This window comes from Carassius auratus, chromosome 13 (genome assembly GCF_003368295.1).
Source record: "Carassius auratus strain Wakin chromosome 13, ASM336829v1, whole genome shotgun sequence".
Taxonomy (NCBI): Eukaryota; Metazoa; Chordata; class Actinopteri; order Cypriniformes; family Cyprinidae; genus Carassius; species Carassius auratus.
The window spans coordinates 12,070,777-12,098,020 of NC_039255.1; the positions used below are offsets into that span (position 1 = coordinate 12,070,777).

At 37.5% G+C, this 27,244-nt stretch overlaps 1 protein-coding gene and 1 pseudogene across 1 annotated transcript; one reads left to right on the forward strand and one right to left on the reverse strand.

Annotated features, from left to right (window-relative positions):
- Nucleotides 1-2,044: 2,044 nt before the first annotated feature.
- LOC113113176 (heme-binding protein 2-like) lies at nt 2,045-3,485 on the reverse strand. Its single transcript, XM_026279349.1, has 4 exons — nt 3,334-3,485; nt 3,112-3,238; nt 2,573-2,741; nt 2,045-2,489 (listed from the first exon to the last, which is right to left on the reverse strand). The coding sequence occupies exons 1-4, from the start codon at nt 3,466-3,468 to the stop codon at nt 2,315-2,317; spliced, it is 606 nt and encodes a 201-aa protein (XP_026135134.1). The 5' UTR covers nt 3,469-3,485; the 3' UTR covers nt 2,045-2,314.
- Nucleotides 3,486-5,052: 1,567 nt separating this feature from the next.
- Nucleotides 5,053-25,694, forward strand: LOC113112677 (coiled-coil domain-containing protein 85A-like; annotated as a pseudogene).
- The last annotated feature ends 1,550 nt before the right edge of the window (nt 25,695-27,244 follow it).

Genomic DNA, 27,244 nt, shown 5'->3' on the forward strand with positions numbered 1-27,244 from the left:
GCATAGAGCTCCAGCTATATTCTCAGGAAACTGGCCAGTCTCTGATAAGATTAATTCCCATGAGCCATTCCAAACAGGCTCTTGGCTGGGGCCTCCAAACCAAGAACATCATCCAAAACTGGGCAGATTAAAATTCACAAGCCTGCAAACATATGCTGACATAACCTGCCAAAGTCAGACTGGCTTTTATTGGACACAATGGTGGCACATATGAGCCCAGACAGAATTTCGAAATAAAAAATGTGCCGATAAATTAGATAATATACGTAGGCTGATCGGAGATATCACAACTAGACAGTCTCTAAGTTCTTGTGAACATCTCCCATCCTCCACAAACACTAACTGAGTATGCTCTGATTTCCAAGCATAAAAACCTAATATCCGAATAAGCTCCTCATGTTAAATGAACTGCAGAACACAACAGTCCTGAGGCCTGCCGATAAAAATACAGTACCACTATATACAGTAAGTAAGTAGACACCGCATGTTCTCTATGACTCATAAAAACACATCTTGGGTTATTACAGATCTGACTTCATTGAAGCATAATTATGTTTTTGACGAACACGGCTGGCTTCTTGCTATAGAATTGTAACCATGGAAACTGTGTGAATGTGTGTGGAGGGCATTAAGTGTCCAGCTTCCCGTGGTGAGTGCTGAGGCATACTGGGAAGCGGCTTTTATTCCGCCATTGCTAGTGAGGAACTGCCCTCATGCTCTTCTAGCTGAAAAGTCCTTCTAGGTACAACAGCATATTTAGCACTAAAACAAATGGGTGAGGACATTTTTATGAAAACTGGAAATGTACAAACTGAGTAGACTAATTTGATGCCATATGTAATGTAGAAGAGGTTAGAGAAACATCACGAGTCATTGCTGCCTCCTAGTGTATGATAATGTAACTAGCATATACAGTCTAGCCTAGCAATTAAACAAAAGAGTGTGTTTCTGCTTTCAGTGACCAGCGAGTCAGTATTTTATCACATTTTGGAAAATGTTATGTTTCTTTGTGACTAAATTATCGAATGAGTCTGTCTTGAAAATGAAATGATAACTTTTATTTAAGGTCAGCTAATTGTTTTACTTGCTTTCAGTGTTGGTATGCTAACTTCTGTATGCAGCCCAAGTAGAATGTGTTTAACAGTTCTCAGAGATATACAAAGTTTGCTCTCTCTCTCAGGTGAGGTTGTTGGCCCATTTTGTGGGAAAATGCAGCCTCATCACATTTCCTGGCTCTGCTTGAGAAGATGCGACTAATTATACGGACTTCGGATCAGTCACCATGACAAAACGTCTCAGGTGGGCTGACCCAGTTTTCCTCTCAGCTAGTACACTCCCATATTGAACACAAGAGGGAAACTCCCATCAACAAACAATAACACAAGCATAGTGCTGCAGGCTTGAGAATCCAGGTCCATTCAGCAAAACTGTGAAACAACTCACTTTTTTAATGCATTTTAAGGTCACTGAATAAGCACCAAGCTGCAAGTGACAAAAACAGTGTCTGAAGTCATATGCTTTCTTACAGGTTTAAACTGGAATGACAAGTTTCATACTAATTCACAAGCTGGAAGAATCACATTCAACTTCACATTTCTTTAGAGTCTATCACTGAGCTATTTAAATCAAATAGTTTAATTAACAGCTTAAGGGATGTTCTGGATCACTAGATAGACCAGTTTAAATGGCTGGAGTTTCTAGTAACATGACCAGAAGCTAAGCCACCTGATAACCTAAAATCACATTTTCCCATTCAGATCATCCCTAAACCTGCTTCTCTTTTGTATTTTGGAAACTTTCTGTATTTTCTGTATCAGGTTTCAGTTTCTTTTCTAGGTCTTAATATGTATCATCTTCTTATTGGAATAGATTTATTTTACACAGTTTTCAATCATTTATTCAGTCCATAAATGTGGGTGAATTAATTAGATACAGTGTCTTAAACTGAAAAATAGAATGGCTTACATTCAATGTACTGCATAATAAAAAAGAAAAAAAATTTTTGAATAAAGAGATCAAAAGTTTTATTGTCAAAGCAGTAAAATTCAACTGCAATTTCAGCGTAAACCTACCTTAACCTACAGATGTAGATGACAGACGTCACATTCCTAAAAACCAGTTTATAATCCTGTCAAAGAACTACAAAGTGCTTCAACACTTTTATTGCACAAACGAAACATTAATACATTGTTTAAGATTGCAACACCATGTTAACATATGATATGCAAGGAAATCTTCAGTTGACTGGGACTTGAAAGTAAAAAGAGGCTACACCATAGGAATGAGGAACAGAACTTTCAAGATCTGCAAGTCCTCAGGGTGCATGAACCCAAACTTCATTGTGCCTGTTGATCAAATCCCATGGTGCATCATATCCAGCTGCATCATATCTGTTTTCAACAAACACCTTTCCTGCACCCCTGAGGTCCTCCCTAAGCTGCTGCACATTCTCTAATGCGTCTTCATCAGATGCCACACCACTAAATGACCTGTAATGACCAGCAAAGAGAGAATGATTAAATGAGAAAAAGTCAAACAGTTTTTGACTGTCATCCTTTATATAATAACTAACCTGACGTAGACAGTACCGCCTGGTATGACTGTTTTTCTGATGGTATTATCGTTAGGCTCAGGGATGTCCGCGTCAGACTGAAAGACGGAAATAGACACCTGTCGCTCCCCCGTAAAATCAGCTTCCTTCACAGAGACCACCACAGGCCTGGTCATAGCAATCTCCTTATCTGACAAGTAAAATTTAATTATAACATGACATTGTTAAAATATGATTACCAGTCTGGAATGTTTATAAAACGTCAAATGTGAATATTCAGCACCATGAGTTTGGTGTAGCAGTAACACTAGTTAACAAGAACTAAAAATAAACAATACTTTTATAGCATTTATAAATATGAGTTAATGTTATTTTTGTACATCGACTAAAACACTGTGAACTATTATGAACAAACAGTGGCCAATCTGTATAAACTAACACTATAAAAGGTTAATAAATGCTTAAATAGTGTACAGTATTACTTCTATGTAAACTAATGCATTAACTAATGTTAACAAATGAGACCTTACTGTAAAGTGTTACCAGTGTAGTGTACTTACTCTCGCTGTTTTGCCCTTGATTGAAATAATACAATTTCCAAAAGCCATCTTTTAAATCACTGTTGCTGGAACTCGCAACATCAGTGGTAATCCAATGGCTCACTTCATAATTGCGCTCCTCAAATCCCTTTATGTATTATTAACACAATAATATACATATTTAACATAGAATAGACCAAATATGAAATATCCCTAATGACAAAACAAAAATCGTCTGCCTACCTCATACTGTTGCACCACAGTGTACACGGGACACTCACGTCCATGACAGAACCAGGGTGCTTCCCAACATCCTGTACTTGGGAAACATACAAGTCCAACCAGGAGACACAGAATGGAAAGTACAGTCCTCGCCATCGCACTGCAAGATGAAAAATGTTGTCACAGGCTGTTTGTGTATGGTGTTTTCCTCATCATAGACACACCCCTCTACACTTCACGGAACTCTCCCTCCCATCGCCACTAAACTACCATCTAGTATGACACTAGGAAATCAATTAACCTGCTACAGTAGAGTACAGGTTTTCTTTCTTCCGTGAAACACAAAGGGAAAATGTAAAAGAAGAGTAGACCTTTCCCATGCAATTAAAATTAATAAGGCACAAAAAATTATATACTATAAACTCCAGGGAAGCATTACAAAGCATTTAAAGAATGATGACTTACATTTGTGTGTTTGAATCTTATTATTAAACCGACTAAACAGGTAAAGTTAGGGCTTGCTTAATGTCTGAATATTTCCTCATAAATAATTTGGATCTTTAATTCAAAATAAAACTGGTAGGTTGAAGAGGAGCTCAACCTGAATGAGCCAATCATTTCCTTGAAAGTGATCCATGCAGTGTTCTTCCAGCCCTAATCATGAAATAATTTTCATAATGAAAGCAGTTCAGCACGCTCACCACATATCCCTTCATAAATCATAAACTTTCATGATATTTAAATGTTGGCTCTGGGGAGATGTCTAAATTGCTTTCATTTTCACTTTTAGAGGGAAGAAGCTTAACAAGAAATAGATATTCATAATGTGCACAAATGCAGTTTATTACCAGGTAAGTTTGAGTGAGGTATAAGGTAACACATATTGTCCTAATAAAGATGCCTCTGCTTCCAGAAGCAATCTGAACAATTTGAGATGACAACCTGTACTCTGACCCACTTCTTAGACAATACCTGTTCAAATTAACAACACATATTCCAAAACAGTGTTATGTTCTGTAAACTGACCTCTGTGTTGTGACGCTTGCTTTACAGACCCACCTACACAGATCATCATAAATGCATATTGTCATTCCAAACAGTTTATCCCAAACTGTTTATGAAAAACAATGAGTCTGGTGCCAGTGTGCACTACATTAAAAATAACTGAATATGTTATATTATTTTAATCCATAACAATATTAAAAGCCAGACATTTTTAAAGATTGCCTATAGTAAATACATATCTATCTATCTATCTATCTATCTATCTATCTATCTATCTATCTATCTATCTATCTATCTATCTATCTATCTATCTATCTATCTATCTATCTATCTAGCTATCTGTCTGTCTGTCTGTCTGTCGATTGATAGATATGTCTCTTCAACACACCTGCTACAGTTAGGTTTTTTAAATAAGGCCACCAATAAACAGAATCCAAGTACCAAATACAATGCACAAATTCATCAATAACACCAGATTTTCATAATACACCACCATAATAATAATAATAATAATAATAATAATAATAATAATAATAATAATAATAATTATTATTATTATTATTATTATTATTATTATTATTATTATGCAAAATGGGCAATTGCGTAAATGGTTAAAATTGATGTTGGTTTGTTTTATGACCACCAGGTGGAGCCCAAAATCAAAAAGTTAGCTGTCTCCAAGAGAAGGGGGCGTGTGACGGAACAGAGATAAAGAGAGACGGAGAGAGAGAGAAATCACAACTCAGCCAGTGGGGCCATTTGAGAGGCGGCTGTCACGTACCCTGTGCACAGAAGCGACCAGCCGTGCACCTTCCTCATGCGCGCGGACAGCGGCCACAGGTTCAGCACCGCACTGAACTGGACAGGATGCTGACGGACAGATGGAAACAGACAGGGTCTCTGCCATAGAGACAGAGGGTCCAACCATACAGCAAGTGCATAAGGAGGAGAAGTATAAGTCCGTACTCTAGGGCTGCATCCCTATCTTCAGAGGGGACAGCATGGGCAGAACAGTTGTCGTTAGAATGGTAGTGTCAAAAATTCGAACCTAACAAGAGGGAATTTGCGTGAAAGCGCGAATAAAGGATTTTACTGGCCTTGCGGGCGATTTGATTCATAGCCTAGCACTTCGACAAGTTGCTCGGGAGAATGGAAAGGCCCACCCAGTCGAGCATTTCCAAGAACGCAGAAGGTCCCTCAGAGGATCTTTCCAAACTTACGGACGAGGAGCTTCTGAAATGGAGCAAGGAGGACCTGGTACGCCGGCTCCGCAGAGCTGAAACTGAGAAGATGAGCGTCATAGTGGACCACAGCAATCTCATCCGAGAGGTGAACCGCAGGCTTCAGCAGCACCTCAACGAAATACGTGGTTTGAAGGTAAGACGAGCCTGTGTTCAGGTGACATTGAATAGCGATTGCATTAACCCTTCTTCACTTAGGTTACTTTAAATTATAGTATAAAATAGGTTTTAAAAATGTCTGTAAAAAATTACCTTTTTTTAAAATTATTTAATTAATAATTTTTTTAAGCGTGGTTTTGCAGTTTTTCTAATACATAGGTCCTCTCACATACAGTACATTTCTCCATGATGAGGTATAATGGTGCTAAAGGTCCATCTGGGTTGCCTCTAAAATGTCATTTTGCACTTGTCTTATCCAAAATAAATAATAAAATAAAATAAAATAAAAATAAAATGTTGTAGCCAGATGTGTAAAGTGGCAAGTCTTTCTATCTATCTAATATTATTACTAGTTTTAATACACATATTATTTTTTTCATTTTGCCTACAAATATTGAAAAACTGTAGAATATTCTACTAGAATGCATCAGTGTGTCTACAATCTATGTTCTCCATACTTTATCTTTCTCTATTGTGCAGTACATAGTACAGTACAGTAGACTACTGCATTTAACTTTTCTTTCATTGGTCAAACTGGCTTTTCTTAGACATCCGTGTTGAGTCATAGATTTTATTGTTCCAGGAGGTGAATCAGAAGCTGCAAGAGGACAACCAGGAGCTGCGGGACCTCTGCTGCTTTCTGGATGACGACCGGCAGAAAGGAAAAAAGGTTTCGAGGGAGTGGCAGCGCCTGGGCCGCTACAGTGCAGGAATCATGCGTAAGGAGGTGACACTTTACCTGCAGAAGCTGAAAGAGCTGGAGCAGAGGCAGGAGGAAGTGGTGAGGGAGAACCTTGAACTGAGAGAGATGTGCTTCATGCTGGATGAGGAGAAGGGCTCTGGAGGTACTTGTGGGCCAGTGGGTACCGGGGGACCAGCTGGATGCAGGAATTCAATCGATAGCCAGAGTAGCCTGTCTCACGCTAGCGGTCCTGGGCCTGGCCTACTAAGAGATGTGGGTGATGGGAGCAGTACCTCCAGCGCGGGCAGCACTGACAGCCCTGACCATCTCACACATAAGCAGCAGCTGTTGGGTGGCCCAGTTGGAGGCAGTCCTGATCACCTACATAAGCCAGGCTCAGGGAGGGAGGCAACGGGTCCTGAGCAAGCAAGCCGCAGACATAGCACCAGCCAGGAGTACGCAGCGCATACTTTCCCCCAAGTGTGCCGGTCTCGCTGTGGGTCCTTCTCCAGTCCGGATCATAAGGGCCTACGGGGTCTGAGTCCAGAGAAACTTGGCAAGAGAGGCAGCCCCGAACAGTTCTCGAAACACTTGCTGGTGTCCTCTCAGCCACCTGGCAGCCCGGACTTTTTCCAGAAGCACAGGGGTAGCATGGGTAGTGTGTGTGGGAGTCCAGAGCCCAAACAGATTCTATCAGGGACACCGGAGCACCTACAGAAGGGCCGTGTCATATCTGGGAGCCCTGAGTTGTTGAGGCATCAGCATGGAAAGTTTGGAAGCCCCGGCCGAGATGTGCACAGAAGAGACCGGGTGTAGAGGAGATGTCCCCTCATCATCGGAGCATCTATAGCGGTATGAATGGTGGGTCCGACTGGAGCCTGCTGTAGCACCACAATGAGATATACCGAGTCCATTTGAGTACACCATACGCAAAGGGGGATGGTCATCCTTCATCCTGGAGCCAGCAAGCCCAATTCCCAGCCAGCCACTAAACCATACACTCAGCCAGCCCATTACCTGCATTTTGTCTAGTTTTTCTTTGCTCAGTTCAGGAGAGGCAATGGCCAAAAGCAGGCTTTAGTGTTTGCTTGAGCACAACAATCCGGGGCATTCCCCTGGTAAGTCAGGGTTCCAGTCTTGGTCCTGTAGGGCCATGATTTTAGCAGTCTTTTGTTGCCTCCCATCAGTCAGCCTCTGTACCTGTGCCTCCGAAGCCATTTTTTTATGCTCCGGAACCCAGCTGAGGGAACACTGTAATCAATCATTGAAAGACCAATATGCTCAGAGGCCCAACAAAAGCCAGAAGACAGTGCTACCCAGGAGGACCAGGAGTGGACACCATTGTATTTGCCATATGCACGCAGGTGAGTGGCGTGGCAAAGTATGAGTCAGCAGCACTTGAGAAGGAGCAGTGTTGAGAGAAGGCCTATCACTTCTGTTTATCTACCACCCCTTTCTTATGTTCCCATGAGTCACTCTGTCTAAACTTCCAAAGTATTTGCTTGTCAGACTTTCTTTTCCTTTCTTTTCTTTTCTTTTAATAAATTGCTTTGTTTCAATTAATTATATTATTCTTTGAATTTCAGTTTTAATTCTACTTGCAATTCAAATTCGAATTGCTATTCTGCATCCTGTTTGCTGTCTCAGTTCAATATCAGGATTTGAATTGCAATTTTAAAGTCATTCTCCATTCGGTTGTAAATGGGGCCCACCATGGTGCATAATCTGAATGTTGCAGCCAACAAATGCTCATGAATTACACACATAGATGTATACTCTACATATGCACACACACCCAGAATAGGTTACAGTAAGTATCACTGACCTACATTCTCTCAGCGTAAGGCTCATAAACTCCATAAACAGCAGTGGTAAAAAAAAAACATTCTTGCACACACACACACACACACACACACACACACACACACCCCACAAGGTGCTGGTACTGATCTTAGCTGGGTCTTGTCATGCTTGTTCATTTTTGTAGCTTCAGTTTGGTGATCTTGCTGGTGGTTTCTGTGGGATTATTTCTGAGTTCAAACCGATGGCCTTGGTGCTGCTAACTTCATGCTTTACTGTTTGAGCTACCTAATACTAATACAAGTTATTGCATCCTGTCAGAATTAAACTTTGCTAGATTACTGAGAAAGAAAAAAAAAAAGGTGTGAATCCTCTATAGCTATAAATGTAAATGAATTTGCTTTGAATAGATAATAGCTTTGTGAACCGATTCTAACATATCAAAAAAGCTGCAATTAACATTTTTGGAGGACAAACCCCGTTAATGTGTGCAGAACAAAATATCAGACTCGCCTCCTGACGTGTAGCATTCTCTCCAACTATATTCTGCAAATGATTTCTTGGAGGAGAAAATTGCGGAGTTATGTGGCTTGCCAAGGCTCTGGGATTCTTCCTGAAGCTGTGTGCTGTTTACCTTGCACTGCATTTAATAGGAAAATTAAATGGGACCTAAATGGATGCTTGTTGGATGCTCGGAATATTTCAAACCAGAAATAGTACTGCTATTCTGATGAAGGATTTTTAGATTGTACAAAAACATGGTGATGAGTCATTGAAGTATCCTTCCTGGCTGTTGGATGGTTGATTTAGAAGCTACTTTTATCTTATGTCCTGTGGTTTGATTTTTTTGTTTGAGTGCACAAAGTCCTTGTATGCAAGCTTGGTACAAGACAGCGTGTAGTTAGATCCATCATGCTGCTAATTTATGCCTTTTGACACCACAAGCTAACAAAGAGAGAATAAGCTATTGTATTCTTTCTCTTTCTCTTCTTTCAGTCATTCACTTTTCTTGAGATACACATTTGTTCTTTCATTATTTCCTCAGAATAAACAGTGCAGATCCAATTAAATTTTTCCACTGATGCTCTGGGTTGGTGCATATCTGCTCACTTTTCAGTCTGTTTAATGCTCCAGCTCCCTTAAAACTGGCATTTCAGTAGAGACTAACAATCCCCAGTGTGTCTAATTAGTCATAAATGCACATAACATAAAAAAAAACACTCTTCGTGGAACCACATGGTCACATCCTGTGCATGGAATTACAGTTGATCCCTGTTGGCTATGGCCAGTCAGCCTGGATTATCACTTAAGAAGGTTTTGACAGTCGGATTTCTCTTTTTCTCCTCCCTTCCTGGGGTGTGACCTGTAGTCCACAGTAACTCTGATGTTTTTGGCCTTGAGCAAATCAGCTTCTGATAAGTACAATATATGTTCAGAAAGGTTGTGATGTAGGCAGATTCATATTCAGTGCATTAAATAATAAATAAAATTCTATAGCTATTTTTGTGAATGTCTAAACAGCATATTTTTAAGATAAATAACCCCCCGCCCCAGATTTACAATGGAAACTCTTTATATGCAAAACTTGGTTTATCATTCTGTCAAGAGTTGTGATAAAAGCAAAAATGAAGGAATGTCATTTCCCTTGGGTCACTTTTTAATTATTATTTTTATTTTTTGATTACTAGACATAATAAACTTATAAAAGAACAGCTGCAAACAGCCTGATAAAGAGTTTAAAGAAAAAAAAAAAAAAAAGAAAAAAAAAAAACAGGATTACAGAAGTTACTTTAACTTCAGGGAAAGTTGCAAACAAGGTTTAAAGGTTACTTTACCCAAAAATGAAAAGTTCTGTCATCATTTACTCACTCTTATCTCATTCCAAACCTCTATGACTTGAATGTAGAGAAAAAAATGGGGTTTCCATTGAAGAGATAATATATGCAGGTTTAAAATTACATGAATAAATGATTACAGAATGTTCGTTTTTGGTTAAAAAATCCTTTACATTTGTTTTCTGATCACTGAAGTTCATTCCAAAGCATCCCAACCCGACCCATAGAAGACCTTGCATTTGACCTTGACCGACCTCTCCCTAAATACTGCTCTACAGCCTATAGGTCTTTAAATGGGTCTCCACCTAAGTGTTGCTATGGGCCTGATGTTGAGAAATCATACCATCCATCAATCAGACCGTCAGTCAATGCATTGTGTAAATAATAAATAAGGCTGTTGCTCATCTGCATTTGCATTGGTAATGTGACACAGAACAAGCACTGCTGGCTGTTCACGCTTCATGCTTTGTGGGCTTTCGTTGTAGTTCCAGGCTGATGTGGTGGTACAAGGCTTTGGCCCTTTGCAGTAATTTAATTTGCAATCTGCAGAATACATTTCTAATTGCTTGCCTTGACATTTAAGTGGAATTACATTTCTTATCCTTTCATTTCTCAAGAGATAAAGGCCCTGGCGATCGCGGCTGGCATCAGACAGCTGTTTTTTTTCTCTCTTGCTGGTGAGCCAGGGGTTGTGTAACAGTTCTCAGAAGCCTGGTACTAAATTAAATCTACTCAGCTCTTTGTGACATGGCCAATGACGGATCTTGAATGCTCAGCCATAATTAATGACTGTCTGCTTGTTTTATGGTTTAACGAAAAATTATAATCCTGCTAAGCTGTGTCCTAAACAGACAGCAATTTAGTCTCCCTGTGATCGCCATGTGCGGTTTCTAATTCCATAATCTATTCGTTGTCATGCTGACTTCGGCATTCAGTAATTCCCATGTCCTGCGTGTGTTGTAGAAAACTAAGCTGATGAGACAGGTTCTGGGGTAAATAGGTGAACGCACTCGTAGAAGTGGAGAGTTACAGTGTTTATTGATCTCTCATTAGCGCACAAGTGAGCAATTGATTCAGGCTTTCTGCTGCAGCAACATAGAGAAACGTTGAATTTAATTTGAGAAGTTGAATTGGTGCTAAACTTTCAATAACAGCTTACCAATGGGTACACACATATCAGTATACTTGAGTCACTGAATTGCCTGCATTTATACCAGGATTTGAACAAACACTGAACAGAAATCATCTTGATATACAGTACAGTAATTACCAATCACAGTATAGGTCAGTCCATGTCAAATTAGGATACATATACAGTAGCTATATTTCCATGTCAAGTCAACAATTTTGTCCCTCAAAATAAGCAAGATAATGTATAATGCTAGACAAAAATGTTAAAATCTCCCATTTTGAAAATTGACAAAAAATGTGTATCCTTTGTCTTTTTGCCCAATGGTATCCACATTTACAAATGTGTATTTTTTCCCCCATCATATTAAGGATATTATTTAAAAAATATTTTTTGCCTAAGTCTCAGTCTCTGAACGATTTGGAATTTACATTTTCAACTGATGTTAAACGTGACCAAGTGTATGCATTTACCAATTTGTATGTGGATAGCAATCAAAATGCTTGAAATCATACCTCTTGACCTAAAAATAATTAATAATTCAAGGGAGTTAAAAAATTCTAAATTCTAAATATGAAATATTACACTCTATCCTCTTTAAATCAGCCTTAGCAACAGCCTGATCTGACATGGACTGTCCCTGTATATATCCCTATGTACACATAAAAATCAAATAGTAGAGCATGATGCTAACAATGCTAAGGTCATGCATTTAATTCCAAAGAAATATGTAAGATGATAAAATGTGCAAAGTAGTTCACTTTGGATGAAGGTGTCTGGCAAATGTATAAATGAAACTAAAATGAGCATTGAACAACTCCTTTTCATAAACTGCAATTTACAGAGCAATAAATACAGCGTTTGTGACCTACAGTTTAAAATAACTTACGGTTTCAAATAGTTTAATATTTGCTGCCTGTTGAATCATTTTTTTTTTTTTATCAGTAGTGTTATTCACTTCCACAGTGTCCTTCAGACTTTCTTTTTGTTCATTTCCCCAGAGAAAATAGGCTAACTTGTGCATTAATCTTGAAATCTGAAAGGCAGAATAAGCTGCATTCTCATAATGACATTGTAAACCATGTGTAACCAATCTTACATACTGTAGCATGTCTACTTTTACTGCTTTGCTGTTATCCTAACAGAGGCCTCTGTAACATACAAAGACTGTATAAGACAGTCAGTTTCTTTGTTAGGAGGTTTTGTCAACTTCAATTATTGGCTTCTGGAGCCCATATCTTACAATAACAGTTTAATTAATCTCAGTGAAAATAATGCATCTCAGATTTAGCCCTTGATCTCTCCCGGTTCCTGGAAGATGTTCAAGTGTGCCAACAAAAGCCTTGTGTTTGAAACCCTGAAAACCTTTGCCATCTCTACCAATACTAGCCTCTGTGCTGTCCGGTAACATGGAGGGATTATGTAAGATATTAGGAATTCATGCTGAGAGGGCATCAGCCAGTCTGCTCTCTACCTAGAACCCCTGTTTATCTTACTGCTGGCTCAAGGCAGAAGGTAGAAACCATTGATTGCTACTTTAGAAAGAGGGAACACGAGGCCTTGCAGTGGTCAGGGTCCCTGCAGAGCTGTTACCCACAGCTGTTATCTACAGATCTCTTTCAAGGGCTCATAGCCTGAAGGGACACATTTAACCTTACATTGTGTCTGTTCTATAGAAGCAGAAGAAAAATACATGCAGACATTAAGAGGTTTACTTTCATTGGAGAGGAGATCGTATTCTAGGAGAATTCAATGTCCAGTTAATGGGAAGGCGTTCATTCATGTTTTTATGAAAGTCTTTTGACCTTGGCTAGTGGCATAAGCCTGTACTAATAGCTGGTGTTTGAACTTCGTCATATGTGGTCAGTGCAAGTGTAGGTATTTCAGTTTTAAAGGGATAGTTCTTAAAATGAAAGGGCTAGCTTTTAAATAATATTAAGTGTAGATATGTTTCTTGAGCACCAAATCAGCATATTCAGAATGATTTCTGAAGGATCATGTGACATTGAAGACTGGAGTCATGATGCTGAAAAATGAACAGTTCAAATTCAGCTGCTAAAATTAAATTCCAAAATATATTAAATTCAGAAGTGTTATTTTAGATAGTTATAATATTTTAAAATAATGCTATTTTACTGCATGTTTGATTGAATAAAAGTGAGCATAATTATATTCAAATATAATAATATAATCATAATATTCAAAAATATAGAAAAATCTTACTGACCACAAACTTTTTAACAGTAGGATACATATTTTTCTTTCAGTCCATGCATTCTTTGAGAACTGAACCCATGACAATGCTTTTGCTATATACATTTAAAAATGCTCAACCAATACGCACACACACACACACACACACACACACACACACACACACACACACACATATATATATATATATATATATATATATATATATATATATATATATATATATATATATATATATATATATATATATATATATATACAGTGTATATATATATATATAGAGAGAGAGAGAGAGAGAGAGAGAGAGAGAGAGAGGGAGAGAGAGAGAGGTCGATGAGGCCAGGAGATTTAAAATAAACATTAGTAGGAAGGTATTAGCAAGCTGGAAAGACTAACTGCTGTCAACACACAGATGTATTATATACGATGACCTGCTCATGGATAGAACCTTTTCAGTTTTCAGTGTTTGCATGACTTCTTTAAGTCCAAGACAAGGAATGATCAGATAAATGCTGAATATTCACTGTGTGTGTAGCTGTATATTTGCTATGTTCCACTCTACTCTAATTAAATCTCATTCATTGTATCTGGCTGTGTCACTGTGTCGGCAGCTCTCTCTTCACACTAATGGTCAGGAGGGGTGAATAGTGCAGTCAGGAAAGAGCATTCAGTGCCCAACTTCACAAATCACCACCTTCACACAGCCATACACTCAAAGCTAAACGATAACAGTGAAAGCACAGCAACACATTGTAAATTCTGGTGATAAATTTTAATATCAGCAGCACTGGGCCTTTGGGATCTGGGCTTAAGCCACAGTAAGAGTTGTCATTGATGCAGCTCTGCTAGTGACCATCCAGAGCTGTTATTTAAAAGACAGCAGACAGAGCAAAATGTAAGTCCTAAAAAAAAAAAAAAAAAAAAAAAAAAAAAAAGTAACATTTAACATTTACAGTGTATTAAAAATGTGAAGGTTACATTGGCCAACCAGTTTAAGCTGGTCAGCACCAAACTAACCAGCATAAACCATCCTGGAGTAATAATATTTTTTAGCAGACATGCTAACACTAGCATTTGTAGCAGCTAGGTTTGTTAGTTAAACCTTGAGATGCTTATTTTATAGAAACGCTGCGCACTGTTATTTTTAAGAAGTTAGCCGCTCTCAGTTCAAGGAAATATATGGACTTTATCACAGTGATCTATTGTGTTTTATTATGAATGTTTATGTTTATCGCTGACTGAAGGGTTTGTGTATTGTGATATGGGCAGGAATAGACTGCTGTGCTATACAAGCGAAAAGTGAGAGATGGACTGAGAGAGAAACAAAGACAGCGGGACAGGGAGTGAGGTGAAACTCTTTTTCATGGTGAAAGCACTGCACTTTTGCTTTTGGCTTTTACAGCCAGGTCACATTTCTAGGCATAGGCAGAAAAAGACTGTAAGACACTCATGTATCAGCTTCAGAAAGAAGCATGCTGTGTACACTTTCTATGGTGAAATAAGACCAACTTTAGTACTTCTTCTTTAATCTTCTGAAGCTCTTATACTTAACCTTTCTTCCTTCGAGTTGACTGAGTTGACAGAGGACATACTGTATACAACTTAACAATAAACAACGGAACCACAGATTAAATCAACAAAATGACACACAATCTTGACATACAAGGTTAGGCAAAGTGATAGGCTATGACAGTTGTTTCAAATCTGTATGACTTTCTTCTGTGGAACACAATTAGAAGATATTTAAAAACAAATGTCTTAAGACAATGAAACGTACAATGAAAGTCAGAAAATAATATTTCACAGCAATGACGCCAGTGTGTGGTTTTAGTGTAATAAAATACTGAACCTAAAGTCTTTCCATCTTATTTAAGGTCTCTGTGCTCACCATGACGCACAAACAGCAGACTTACCTCAGCCTGTGAGTCATATTACACAACCATCCCGCATTATGTGTGCAATATAAGTATACTGTACATTCTTTTTTGCTTCTCCTCCTGGCACACTGCAGTGTGGCAAGGCTACACTTTATTTCCAATCTTTAGAAAACCCACTCAGATGAAATCAATCACTGTGATTCAACTACTTTTTCGAGTGGACTGCAATTTACACAAGTGCACACACATGCAGTTAACAGTAATAGAAGCAATAGAAGCTGGAAGAGACCGACAGAAACACACAGCTCAGAGGCAGACCCTTGCTTCCCATCTCCCCATCCACACACAGACAATATAAGAACCTTTAGACAAAATGAAATTGGGCATTAGAGCCAGGTAATTGGTAAGGCCATTAAAATTAATGAAATTGTTATGCAGATAAGAGAGGTAATACTCAGGGAGGAACCTCAAACCATGCAGTGCTCTCTGTGGGAGGAGGGCAGTGTGCACGCAGCTAACTGTGGGTATTTATGGACTCCCTTCAGCATAAACAGAGCTACTGCTCTCTTTATACATCATCTGAATGCATGGCCTGACATGCATTTTAAAATTCATAATGCGCTGATGGAGTTTGGACTAAATGACACTATATGACCTCTTTTTCAATTCATGCTCATAAATATTTGATCATATTAGGGAATTACAATCTTCAAAACCAGAGGAAAAAATGGATGGATGGAGATATACATACAAAACAGTGCTGTGTGAGAAGTCTGTGAGAAGTATTGAAAGGTAATTTAGACTCAACTTCAAAACGTAGTGAAGCTACATAATAAGGTGCTGGTATTCAAACCCACAGAAGTCTGACTCTAACTTTAAGTCACAACTGCCTCCATTGACAAAGAACCTTGAGTCGGTAATCAAACTTGGGTCACTGGAAGCACAGTTGCACTACTGTACATGTGGGCACACTAACAACAGGGCCATCAGCACCGACAAATTATGTCATGACACAGGATTCAAACCCCCAACTTTCTGGTCCAGGTGTCCATTCAATTCAATTCTAAAAACAAAATTGTGAAAAATTGTTTAGTGTAATGAAGAATAGTTTATTTTACACTATTTTGCTATGAATTATTATGCATTTTTGAGTGTTCTGTTATGTTACTTGTACTTTCCAAATCAATCACTTGTTGTGTACTACTATCTTCAGAATATTTTTTGACTGATGTGTAAATTAGTGAACAATCCATATAATATAATTTTTATCCATCTTTGCTGAACAGATAAGATTAGCACTTCAGTTTCAAAATTTCAATTCACTTTCAAAATTCTCCACACGGAAGCCCTGAGATGCTCTTTTAAAATGGGTTCCACTTGATTTAAAAATAATCATAAAAGCCATTGTGAAAATGTGGCACTTGAATATGTATGGAGAAAGATGCCCTCTTGTGTGTTTTCAGTGTGTGCACATGGTTTCGATTGATGAAGATACTCGATTATCTGAGGTGTTTCTTTTCTTTTATGTGCAGCATGTGCTTAAGATCTGTTGGGGACATACAAAGCACTTATGGAAAATCGGAAGCACTGCTGTGTTTAGGATGAACACTGGTGCTTCAGGGAAATTGCTTCTAGAAGCGGGGTCAGTATAGGGCAGCCCACCCTCCAGTGTGTGAGCATGTATATGCCACAATATATGTTCATTCTCATATTATGACGTGCATTTCACCAAACTGCAGTTTTAAACTGTTTGCCAAGGAATTCTATGCCTTATCTCCTTTGTAATAAGGGTTTTGTACACCTATGAGAAAAGGCTGTCCTCAGGGAAGACTCTCTACAGTGCTTGTTAGGAGAGTGTGTTCCTGTGTGCTGCAGAGACAGACTGTCTTCACTCTGAATAGTGATCATTGTATAATTTCCTGAGGGAAAGTACATTGCGTAAACTATTTGAGATCCCCATTTTTTTTCCCCTAAATTGTGATTTAATCTCTTAACTGACCTGATTTCCTTGATGTCTTCCCATTGTTTCATACTCCACGATGGTACAAACACTGTACGAAAGGCATCATGATATTGGTAGCACTTTATTTTACAGTCCTGTTCCTCATGTACATACTATGTACTTATTATAGTAATAACAATAACTATGTAGTAACTAGGTACTAACCCTGAACCTACCCCTAAACCTAACCCTACCCCATGTACCTTATATTACCAGAACTTTCTTAGATAAATACACTGTAAGTACACTATAAGTACATATTAGTACACGTACTGTAAAATAAAGTGCAACCACGATATTAAAAAACATTCACGCAGATGCACTTATAAAAATAGTCCTCTTTTGCCTTTAGGAAATTTTTGAGGTCAGCGGGGTCCGGGTTTCAGATTTATTTGCAAAGAAGCTCATTAAGAGTTGACCTTGTCCAGTGAGGAATATAGTATGAGACGAGGATCCCGGGAGAGGTGGGAAGTTATGGCTCATTGTCTTTCATTCCTCGAAAGGATAGCAGGGAGCATTGTGCGTTTAAGATAGTGGTCAGGTTTACTCCCAAAACATCTTGTAAAGTAGGCCAACGGTTATTCTTCCTCGTCTCATTATCTTTTCACTTTGAGATAAATCCCTGCCATTATGTTTTGTTTTAAAACATTTAAAGCATTAATATTTATGCGCTCCACAAACCTGATTCTGAACTCCTGACTGTTTCCATTGCAGCTGACATAAGTATTACCTACAGTGTAGTCTATGATTTGTGTTTTGAAACCAAGGACCTCTTTTATAGGCTCAAAATGTTAGAAAATGGTCTACAGAAAAGAAATATAAATAACAATGAGAATACACTATAAATAAATGTGAAATATTGTAACACTTAAATCTGTTAACTGGCAGCCATAAAAAGGAATAATATTCTCTGCAAAGATTCACATTAAACTGTAATTATTAGCATATAAAATTTCTAATCTGGAAAATTCGGATCACTAAAATGCAGATTTCAGTTCTTTCAACACTGCTGGAGTTTAATACACACCGATATAGCTAGAGCTTTGTGAGATGCACAATAATATGAATGTGCACTTCAAACAAGTAAAAATACTAGGAATAACTGAATCAGTTTTGTTGCACTTCATACATGAAATTTGTCCCATGGGGCCCTTGAATATAATGAAGTAATGGCCCTTAATACATTGATAAATGTATCCTGAATGTCACCTTGGATTATTTTTTGGATTCCAGTTTCTCTGCTCAGCAACGATACTGCACATAATATGCAGAGAACTGAGTGTGTGTGTTGATAAATTTAGATGTAGTCATATTGTCTGAGCTGTCTCCTTGTAATTGCTGAATAGTGTCTACAATAGTGGCTGTGTGTGTATGTGTGTATGAAAGAGAGTTTGAACAACAGAATAGCATGCCTGCTCAGAGGACATCAAAGACAGTCACTTCTCTTTTCGCTTCCGTTTTATCATCTCTCCATTCAACCGGTAACAAACAGGCCAAAGGTCCAGTGGACTGATGCGAAACATATTGTTCCTGCATGCTTATTGACTCACGAGGCTAGTCTATCCTTTCTGACACTCTCCGTTCTGCTTCCATTCACTGATATGAAAGGTTTAGGCTTTTCTATGGCAGCAGAGAGCATAAGCCTTGACTCCAGCCAGTATGACCTTGAGTAAATGATAAATCTATATTGGGTAATAAAATTCAACTGTCTGATGTTAATTTTCATACATTTCAAATACATGGTGGTCACTAGTGTTCATGTTTAAAAATGTCTGGATTTGAACCATGCTGAACAAAAACTATACCACTAGACTATCGGATGGGTTAAATGCAGAGCACAAATTCTGAGTATGGGTCACCATACTTGGCTGAATGTCACTTCACTTTCACTTTCACTTTCACTTATCACATCTTACACTGTCAATGTAAGAAATATATACATGTCAGCCTGGAATTGGAGCAAGCATGTCCCATGCTTCTTTCTAAGAGACAGAGAGGTATTGATGTGTGTTTACTAGATTGCTTCTCACAGGAATATTCATTCTGTTCTCATTCTAACCAGACATCAGTGTGAACTAGCACAGATGATGAGAGCGTTAGAGAGATGGCTGATGGGACTGTTTAATGAGAGGCCCAGATGACCTTGTGAGGGACTGTAGAGAAGCCCTATGCTGACTGATTACAGCTGAGAGGAAGGGAAAAACAAAAGAGGAAGAAAGAGAAAGAAGCAGAGTCAGAGAAGTGGGTTGGTTATACAACTTGATAACATACAGTACATCACCGAATCAGCCTCTTGTCTCTTCATCACTTTAATATACATGTACATACAGCACATGCACACAAGTGCAAACAGGCACACAGAGTCTGAAAGTGAGTATCAGTGTCCTGTCTGCATCTCCTGCTGGAGCACACCTGCTCCTCCCATATTAATGAAGACTCTACCGCAGTGCTGCTCAGACACTTCCAATACATTCCCAGAACAACAATGCACTGCTGATTACTGCGCCTACGAAGAGCCATGGTATTGAAATGCCTTGTTCCTGTGCATTCTCCGTTATCTCCTCTATTATTTTCTGCAACTAATTCAGCACAGACCACTTAAGTGTATTCAAACTTAGTTTTGTAGATAATAGGTGTTTTGCACAGTAGTACTCAGAGGGGTCCAACAAATCAAACAGTGGGTGAATGGGTGATAAAACAACTGATAAAAATCTTCAGATTAATCCACACATAATCCTCACAACTCCAGTCCATCAGTTAAATCACGTGAAGCTAAAAGCTGCATATCTGTAAGAAACACATCCATCATTAGGCATTTAAAAGTTAAACCGTAGCTTCTGGCCACAATATGGATATCATCCAAAATAACTCATCTTGGATGATATATTTGTTTACTGAATTCAGACGCAACCTGATTTTGGTTTGTGTCACGGACGTTTTGATTCTCATGGAGCTCAAGACGACGGCTGAAATTTAAGCTGCTCTGATGTGGCTTTTAATTTATGCAGAATCAAAGCCCTAAACTTAAGCATAAATAAATCAATAATTAAATGTTTTGATGGTTTTGAAAGCACTGGTATTTCCTTCATTAATGCAAATATATTTTATATGCAAGCAGCATCCCTGAGAACACATTTTAGTTTATGTTTGCATGTTACTGCCTTAATTGAAGAACAGGGTCACAAGCTAAAGAAAGACAGTTCTTTCAATAAAAAGGAACTTATTGTTGCCTATTTTGTACTCCAAACACATTGAACGGAAGTATGTGTGTACGTTTTATGGACTTTTTTCTTTCTTGATGCCCCTAACTGCTTCAAGCCACTGCACTTATTGTAGACATGATATTTTACATTTAGAAATAACGTTTGCACCATAAAACATCTCTACTAACTACCAGTATTTGTGTCTCTCTCTCTTTCACGGCACGGTACGTTTATGTGTTTGTGAGTGTACAATTTATTGCAGTCATTTGAAGCTGAGGGCAGAGACAGTTTGAACTCAGGGGTGTTTAATAAAGATATTGACAAATGTAACATACAGAAGCGGGTCAGAGGTTTAAGCACCTTCATTCATCACCTCTACTGCTGTTCTGCTCCCTTCCGCACCATTACAATGTTATTACTTTCCACTGATGGACCTCTGCCAACTGTTAGGCTTTAAATAGATCAGAAATTTTCATCAAATGAGAGTTTTTGACTAGGAGTACTCAGTCTAGGCAAAATTTGGACACATAACAGCATCTTTCTGCAGTAAAATAATTCACTTTCTAAGTTTGTACCCAAATACATACTTATTTTAGTCAATTGAAGTTCTCAATGTTCTAGTTGAGAATAATTCGGTATAAATGCCATTTCAGTATTTTTAAATAAAATGTCTGTAATTTTTTATTGAACTGAAAGTTGAGGCAATGGTAGCTCATTGGTTTGATTATGCTTACTGATTCTCACTACAGGCTTGAAAAAGATGTAATGTTTATGATTATGGCTACCCAGCACAGCAATGTACTGTAAAATAAATATACATTACAAAACAAGAAAATTCCTTTTTCTTCTTTAAATAAATATTAACAAAAAAACAATGCTCTGCTTAAAATTTAAATATTCAACAGCGAAGACCAGTATTATTGTTTACTTTATTATTTTCCATCATAATTCTCAGATTACTACAAATCAAACTGCAGTCCTTGTGTAGAAACATTAGAACAATGAGAACTACAAGCAATCACGGGGCAAATGTGACACTTAAAAATATTATATTAAACCACTTTATATCAAAGAATACTCGCAATTCAAACTAATGAATAACAGAAGGACAGAATGCTAGATAGAACAATGGAAGGATAGATGAGATTGAAGTGTGGGCAGTGTCACCCTAAGACGTATGTCTCCTGGGCTTAAGTGAAGTATTACTGTAATAAGCTTTAAGCCAAGTAAATCAATAGAGAAACAAATTGCTTTTTGCTCGACTCTTGACAAAGCTCTTAACCTGTTTCTATGTGTGTAAAGTGTATGTGAATACAGAGTTCACAAGGGTGCTTTAAGGAATACTATAGCTTAACCAAAAATGTTTTATTTGGTCATCATTTACTCAACCCTTAAGTTGTTCCAAGCCTGTTTGAATTTATTTCCTTTGTTGGTCACAAAGGAAGACATTTTGAAGAATGTGGATAACCAAACAGTTGCTGGTAGCCCTTGGGAAGTCCACTGGGACCAGAAACCGTTGTTACCCACATTCTTCAACATATCTTCTTGTGCGATCAGCAGAAGAAATAAATTTATACTGGTATGCAACAACATAAGTGGGACTATCCCTTTAAAGCTTTGTGTGTATATGTGTGTGTTGTGTGAGAGAGAGAGCACATGAGGGGCAGAGAGAGTCCTTCCACTTCAGAGTGGTTGCAGAAGTGACACTTGACTTAGACGGAAGGTACTCTTCATCAGCAGACATTCAGGGTCACACCTCCTGCTGGTGCAATCACACTGTACGTAACACGGGATAGAGCAGGCTTTTCTCTTTTTTGGCATGTGCACTTGTAAACAGCAGTGTTAACAAGACAAAAACATGCAGGCTGTTTTTTTTTATAATTTGACCTTCTCATTTATTCTTCAAACGCATCCACAATTAATGTGTCTATACTGTATCTATGCATCCAGCTAATGCTTTAATTCAAAGTGATTTAAAGCTAGGAGTGGATCGATTTCAAACTTTGGCTTTGGTAATACACCAGCATTTGAAGTTTTAGCATCAATAAACTAAATCAATGTCTTGTTTATCAGAAGGCTGTTTATCAAAATAACTGATCAGTGGAAACTAGGGCTGTCAAAGCATTCAATAATTAAATGTCAGTATTAATCTCATTGTTTTAGCTCGTTCACTTCCTTTTTAAGGAAGAGAAACAAAATAAAGTGTTCATTTATTTGACACCTAACCAGTTTTGTTATTGTTAACTAAACCTATATATTTAAAATGGTTTTCTTTAATTGAAATAAAACTACAAATATTATATGAAAAGCTGAAATAAAAGTCAAGCTAAAAACATTAAAAAAGAATAGAAATGACTAAAGCACATAACAAAATTACTAAAACTTTAAAATGAAAATGAAACAATCTGATTCAAAATATTAATAAATACTAAATATTTCTACAACAGTGCTCACACTTTATTTCTCGAAATGTATCAAAACACAAATACAAAAACTTAGCTCGATGTAAATTTGGAAAAATAAGTTTACTTATTAGTTTACTAACATTTTATTTCTAAAAATGCTTTAAATACAAATTTAAGTTTGATACAGTTTCAGTCTGATTCATTGATGAATTGTTAAGAACAGTTTTTGTGAACTGGTTCAAACAATTCATCGAAAAGATCTGATTCAAAAGAATGATCTTTATTACTCAGCCAGATTTATAGTGCAGAACTGTGACAGTGCTGCTAACCTCATTTGCCACATTGAATAATTGTATTATCCATTTCACAATAAAAGTCCTGCTGCTGCCATTTTGCCAAACATAACAAATGCAAAGACAAGATATAACTATAAATTATAGGTTGCCTTGGGCCTTTTACATAAAAAGGCTGTATAAAACAGTTAATTAGCAGCAGTGGGTTAATTAGCTGCTCTATAAGCACGTGAATAATTACCATTTTCAGTAAGTCAGCCCACTCTTTTTCTGAGGAGCTCAGTGTGTTTTGGAAAGCTTTATATTAGTATAATTAGTATAATGTTATTAGAAGAGCTATTATTTTGCCAGTAGTATCATGAATATTAAATTAACCATCTAAAATGTGTGCTCGATATATTCTTTTCCTTTGCAGCTCTGATATCGGCTGGCTGTTGCACCAACTCCTGTAGAAGTGTCAAGCTTTGGGACAGGTAAGACTCACATCTGTACACATCGGTGCATATCTGTACAATATGCATGTTATTTATGCATACAACAGCTCAAAGGAGGATTAGTATGCCAATATTTCTTCAGTTTGTAAGGTGAGTGTAGTACACTAACATTCAAAGGTTTGGGGCGAGTATTTTTTATTATTTTTTTGACAAATTAAAAACAAAATAAAAAAATAATCAACAATGAATTAAATTTTTTAAAAGAAATATGTAACTGTTACTAGCAGAGAAGTAACTATTTAATGATGCCACAGATTTATTTCAGAATATTTGAACCTACAGGATAGTATTAGAATGATTGGCCTTTACATTTTGCTGAGCACAAATCAGTTTTCTCTCTCTCTCTCTCTCTCTCTCTTACACACACACACACGCACACACACACATACACATGCATACATACTAAAACACTACATGATACCCGTTTCTGAAGACTGAAATCTATACATTCCGTACAAATATTTACATTAAAAAGTTTCAATATTCTGTCCTAATCAAATGCTTATTTCTCTCCACAGTTTTGATGCCTCTTGACCATTGCCTTGACCGGATCCAGTGGTGGAACCCTGGCTATGAAAGAGGATCCCTGTTGGTTTCATTTAATTTGCACTGACAGAAATGGAAGACAAGGATGTTTTAGCAGCAGTAAGTGTCTCTTGTCCCCGTCCCTCTCCACACTGGTTCCTGCTGGTCTCCCTATACAACTCACATCCCTGCAAAACCGAGGCCTGGAGGAAGGATTCCTTAGGATTCAAACAGCTGGACATGACACATTTGCCAAAAGGATTTCCCAAATGGGAGATTTATTTATCTGTTTTTGCCAACAAAATAGACCTACCTCCTTTGAACGGAAGCAGACATAACAAAACAAAAAAAAGTTTGAAATTGGGAATGAAAGGTTTTTTATCCATTTTGTTTACAGTGATCACAAAACACACAATCAATCAATCCACACTATAAAATAAATCATTTTATTAATGATTCTTTTGTACTGTTTTACAGTTAAAAACGATCTAAACATTCTAGAAACAAGATGCATTTATTCACAAAGCAAAACTGCATAAGACATTAAGGATGAGAGTTAAGCTCGTTTTCTGAGAATATGCATACTAAAACATACTTCTTTTATTTTTCACACTAAATTTGTATTTTTTTTTTTTTTTTTTAAGCATAAACCTCACTAAATGTTGTCAGATTAATGCTTAAAACAACAAAATATAAAATGCTAACATGAAATATTAATATACATTATATATAAAATTATACATAAAAATATGCAAAATAGCATGAAATATAAAACTTGCTTTAATAGATCATATAGGAGATTATAGGGTGGAAATTCTGTTTATGATCTCTTATAATATCTCTTATGCAGTTTTGCTTATTTAAGGATGTCTAGATATTTTTACTAAAAACAATTAGAAAATTTGTACAACTTTTTTTTTTTTTTTTTGGAGTGTGCCAATATTTTGCACAAACAGGCGGACACCTACTACCAATCTGTTCTTTTGTCTCTAAGAACAAGGGCATTTCTTAAGCTGTTTGAAGGTAAAGAGCAAAACTGAATGTCAGTAGCTCACAAGTTTTCAATTTTTAGCTCAACATCTTAAAGATAATGACATCATGTCTCAATCACTGCCTGGCTTTCATTAGGACCTGTGTGAAAACATTTGATTTACTACGTTGACTGTGGCCATGTGTAAAGTACGGTAGTTAAACACTTAACTATCTATAGTCACTGAAGTCAAAAGTTAAAGTGGGAGATGTCCTAAAACACCCCTCGTCTCTCAACATCTCGTAGATGCAGTGTTGTATGATGTAAAAAAAAGCACATAGAAAGCTACTGCTGTTCCACCTAAGACTTGTGTAGCCAGACGTTTTAGGCTTCCATTGTGTTGAGTCCTCTCGCGTCTGGTATTTCTGCCCTCATTGCTGCTGAAATCAAGTAGCCCATTCGCAAAGCTCATATCTTGAACACTTCAATGCTTTGTGAAATTGCCAAACTCATTTTATGGTTCACAAAAAAAAAAAAAAAAAAAAAAGGAAAAAGTTAAATATATATATATATTCAGCCCTGTGTCTCTTTTAGAGCACAGACCTGCTTGCCCTCATATTCTCGGTTATTGGACCATAACTGAGAGGTAAAACTCTTAGACTTGTCATCCCACTGGACTACATAGACCATCATGCCTCTCTTCTTACCAGGTATTTTACTGAACATCTTCTGGCTGACAGTACAATCCACACAGTCATTTGTTGCGGGTACTGTTGCGTTTCATTTGAGAGGACTTCATAGCTTAAATTTGTTCCCTCACTGAACATAACACATCTCGCAAACCAACAATCCTTCTGCATTCTGTCAGTATTAAAAACAGCAGAAGTTACTTGATAAGCTCATTTACCTGTGATTCATTTTATTTTTGCTGACAGATTATGAAACAGAACAAATATTAATATATAAAACCTTTATGTTTTTAAAAAGTAAAGAGTAGTTTAAGGCTTAGTTTTTTATATATATGATAACTATAATCATTATTTTTGATGTACTGGCATTATTGAATCTATAAATATTATACTAAGAGATGTATGTGAAAACAATAAAGTCTTCTTTATGTAAAACACGTTTAATTGGTTTCTTATTTTGACTGTTGTATTAACATGAAGTACCCCATATCAGGAAACCAGAAATCAAATTCTTGACATTAATGTTTAAATGTAACGTAGTTCACAATGAAAATGATTTGCTAACCCTCATGTCTTTATAAATCTGTATGACTGTTCTTCAGTTTTCAGTCACTTGATCCTTCAGAAATCATTCTACTATGCAGATTTGTAGCTCTTGATTATTACCAATATTGGAAACAGTTATTTTTGTGGAAATCCTAATTATTTTCATGCATTATTAAAAATACACTCACCTAAAGGATTAATAGAAACACCTTACTAATACTGTGTTTGACCCCCTTTCACCTTCAGAACTACTTTAATTCTTTGTGGCATTGATTCAACAAGGTGCTGAAAGCATTCTTTAGAAATGTTGGCCCATATTGATAGGACAGCATGATGCATCTTGCAGTTGATGGAGATTTGTGGGATGCACATCCAGGATATGATGCTCCTGTAAATTCTGTCTCTACCATCTGAATGTCTCAACAGAAATCGAGACTCATCAGACCAGGCAACATTTTTCCAGTCTTCAACTGTCCAATTTGGGTGAGCTTGTGCAAATTGTAGCCTCTTTTTCCTGTTTGTAGTGGAGATGAGTGGTACTTGGTGGGGGCTTCTGCTGTTGTAACCCATCCGCCTCAAGGTTGTGCGTGTTGTGGCTTCACAAATGCTTTGCTGCATACCTCGGTTGTAACGAGTAGTTATTTCAGTCAAAGTTGCTCTTCTATCAGCTTGAATCAGTCGGCCCATTCTCCTCTGACCTCTAGCATCAACAAGGCATTTTCACTGCCGCATACTGGATGTTTTTCCCTTTTCACACCATTCTTTGTAAACCCTAGAAATGGTTGTGCGTGAAAATCCCAGAAACTGAGCAGATTGTGAAATACTCAGACCAGCCCGTCTGGCACCAACAACCATGCCACGCT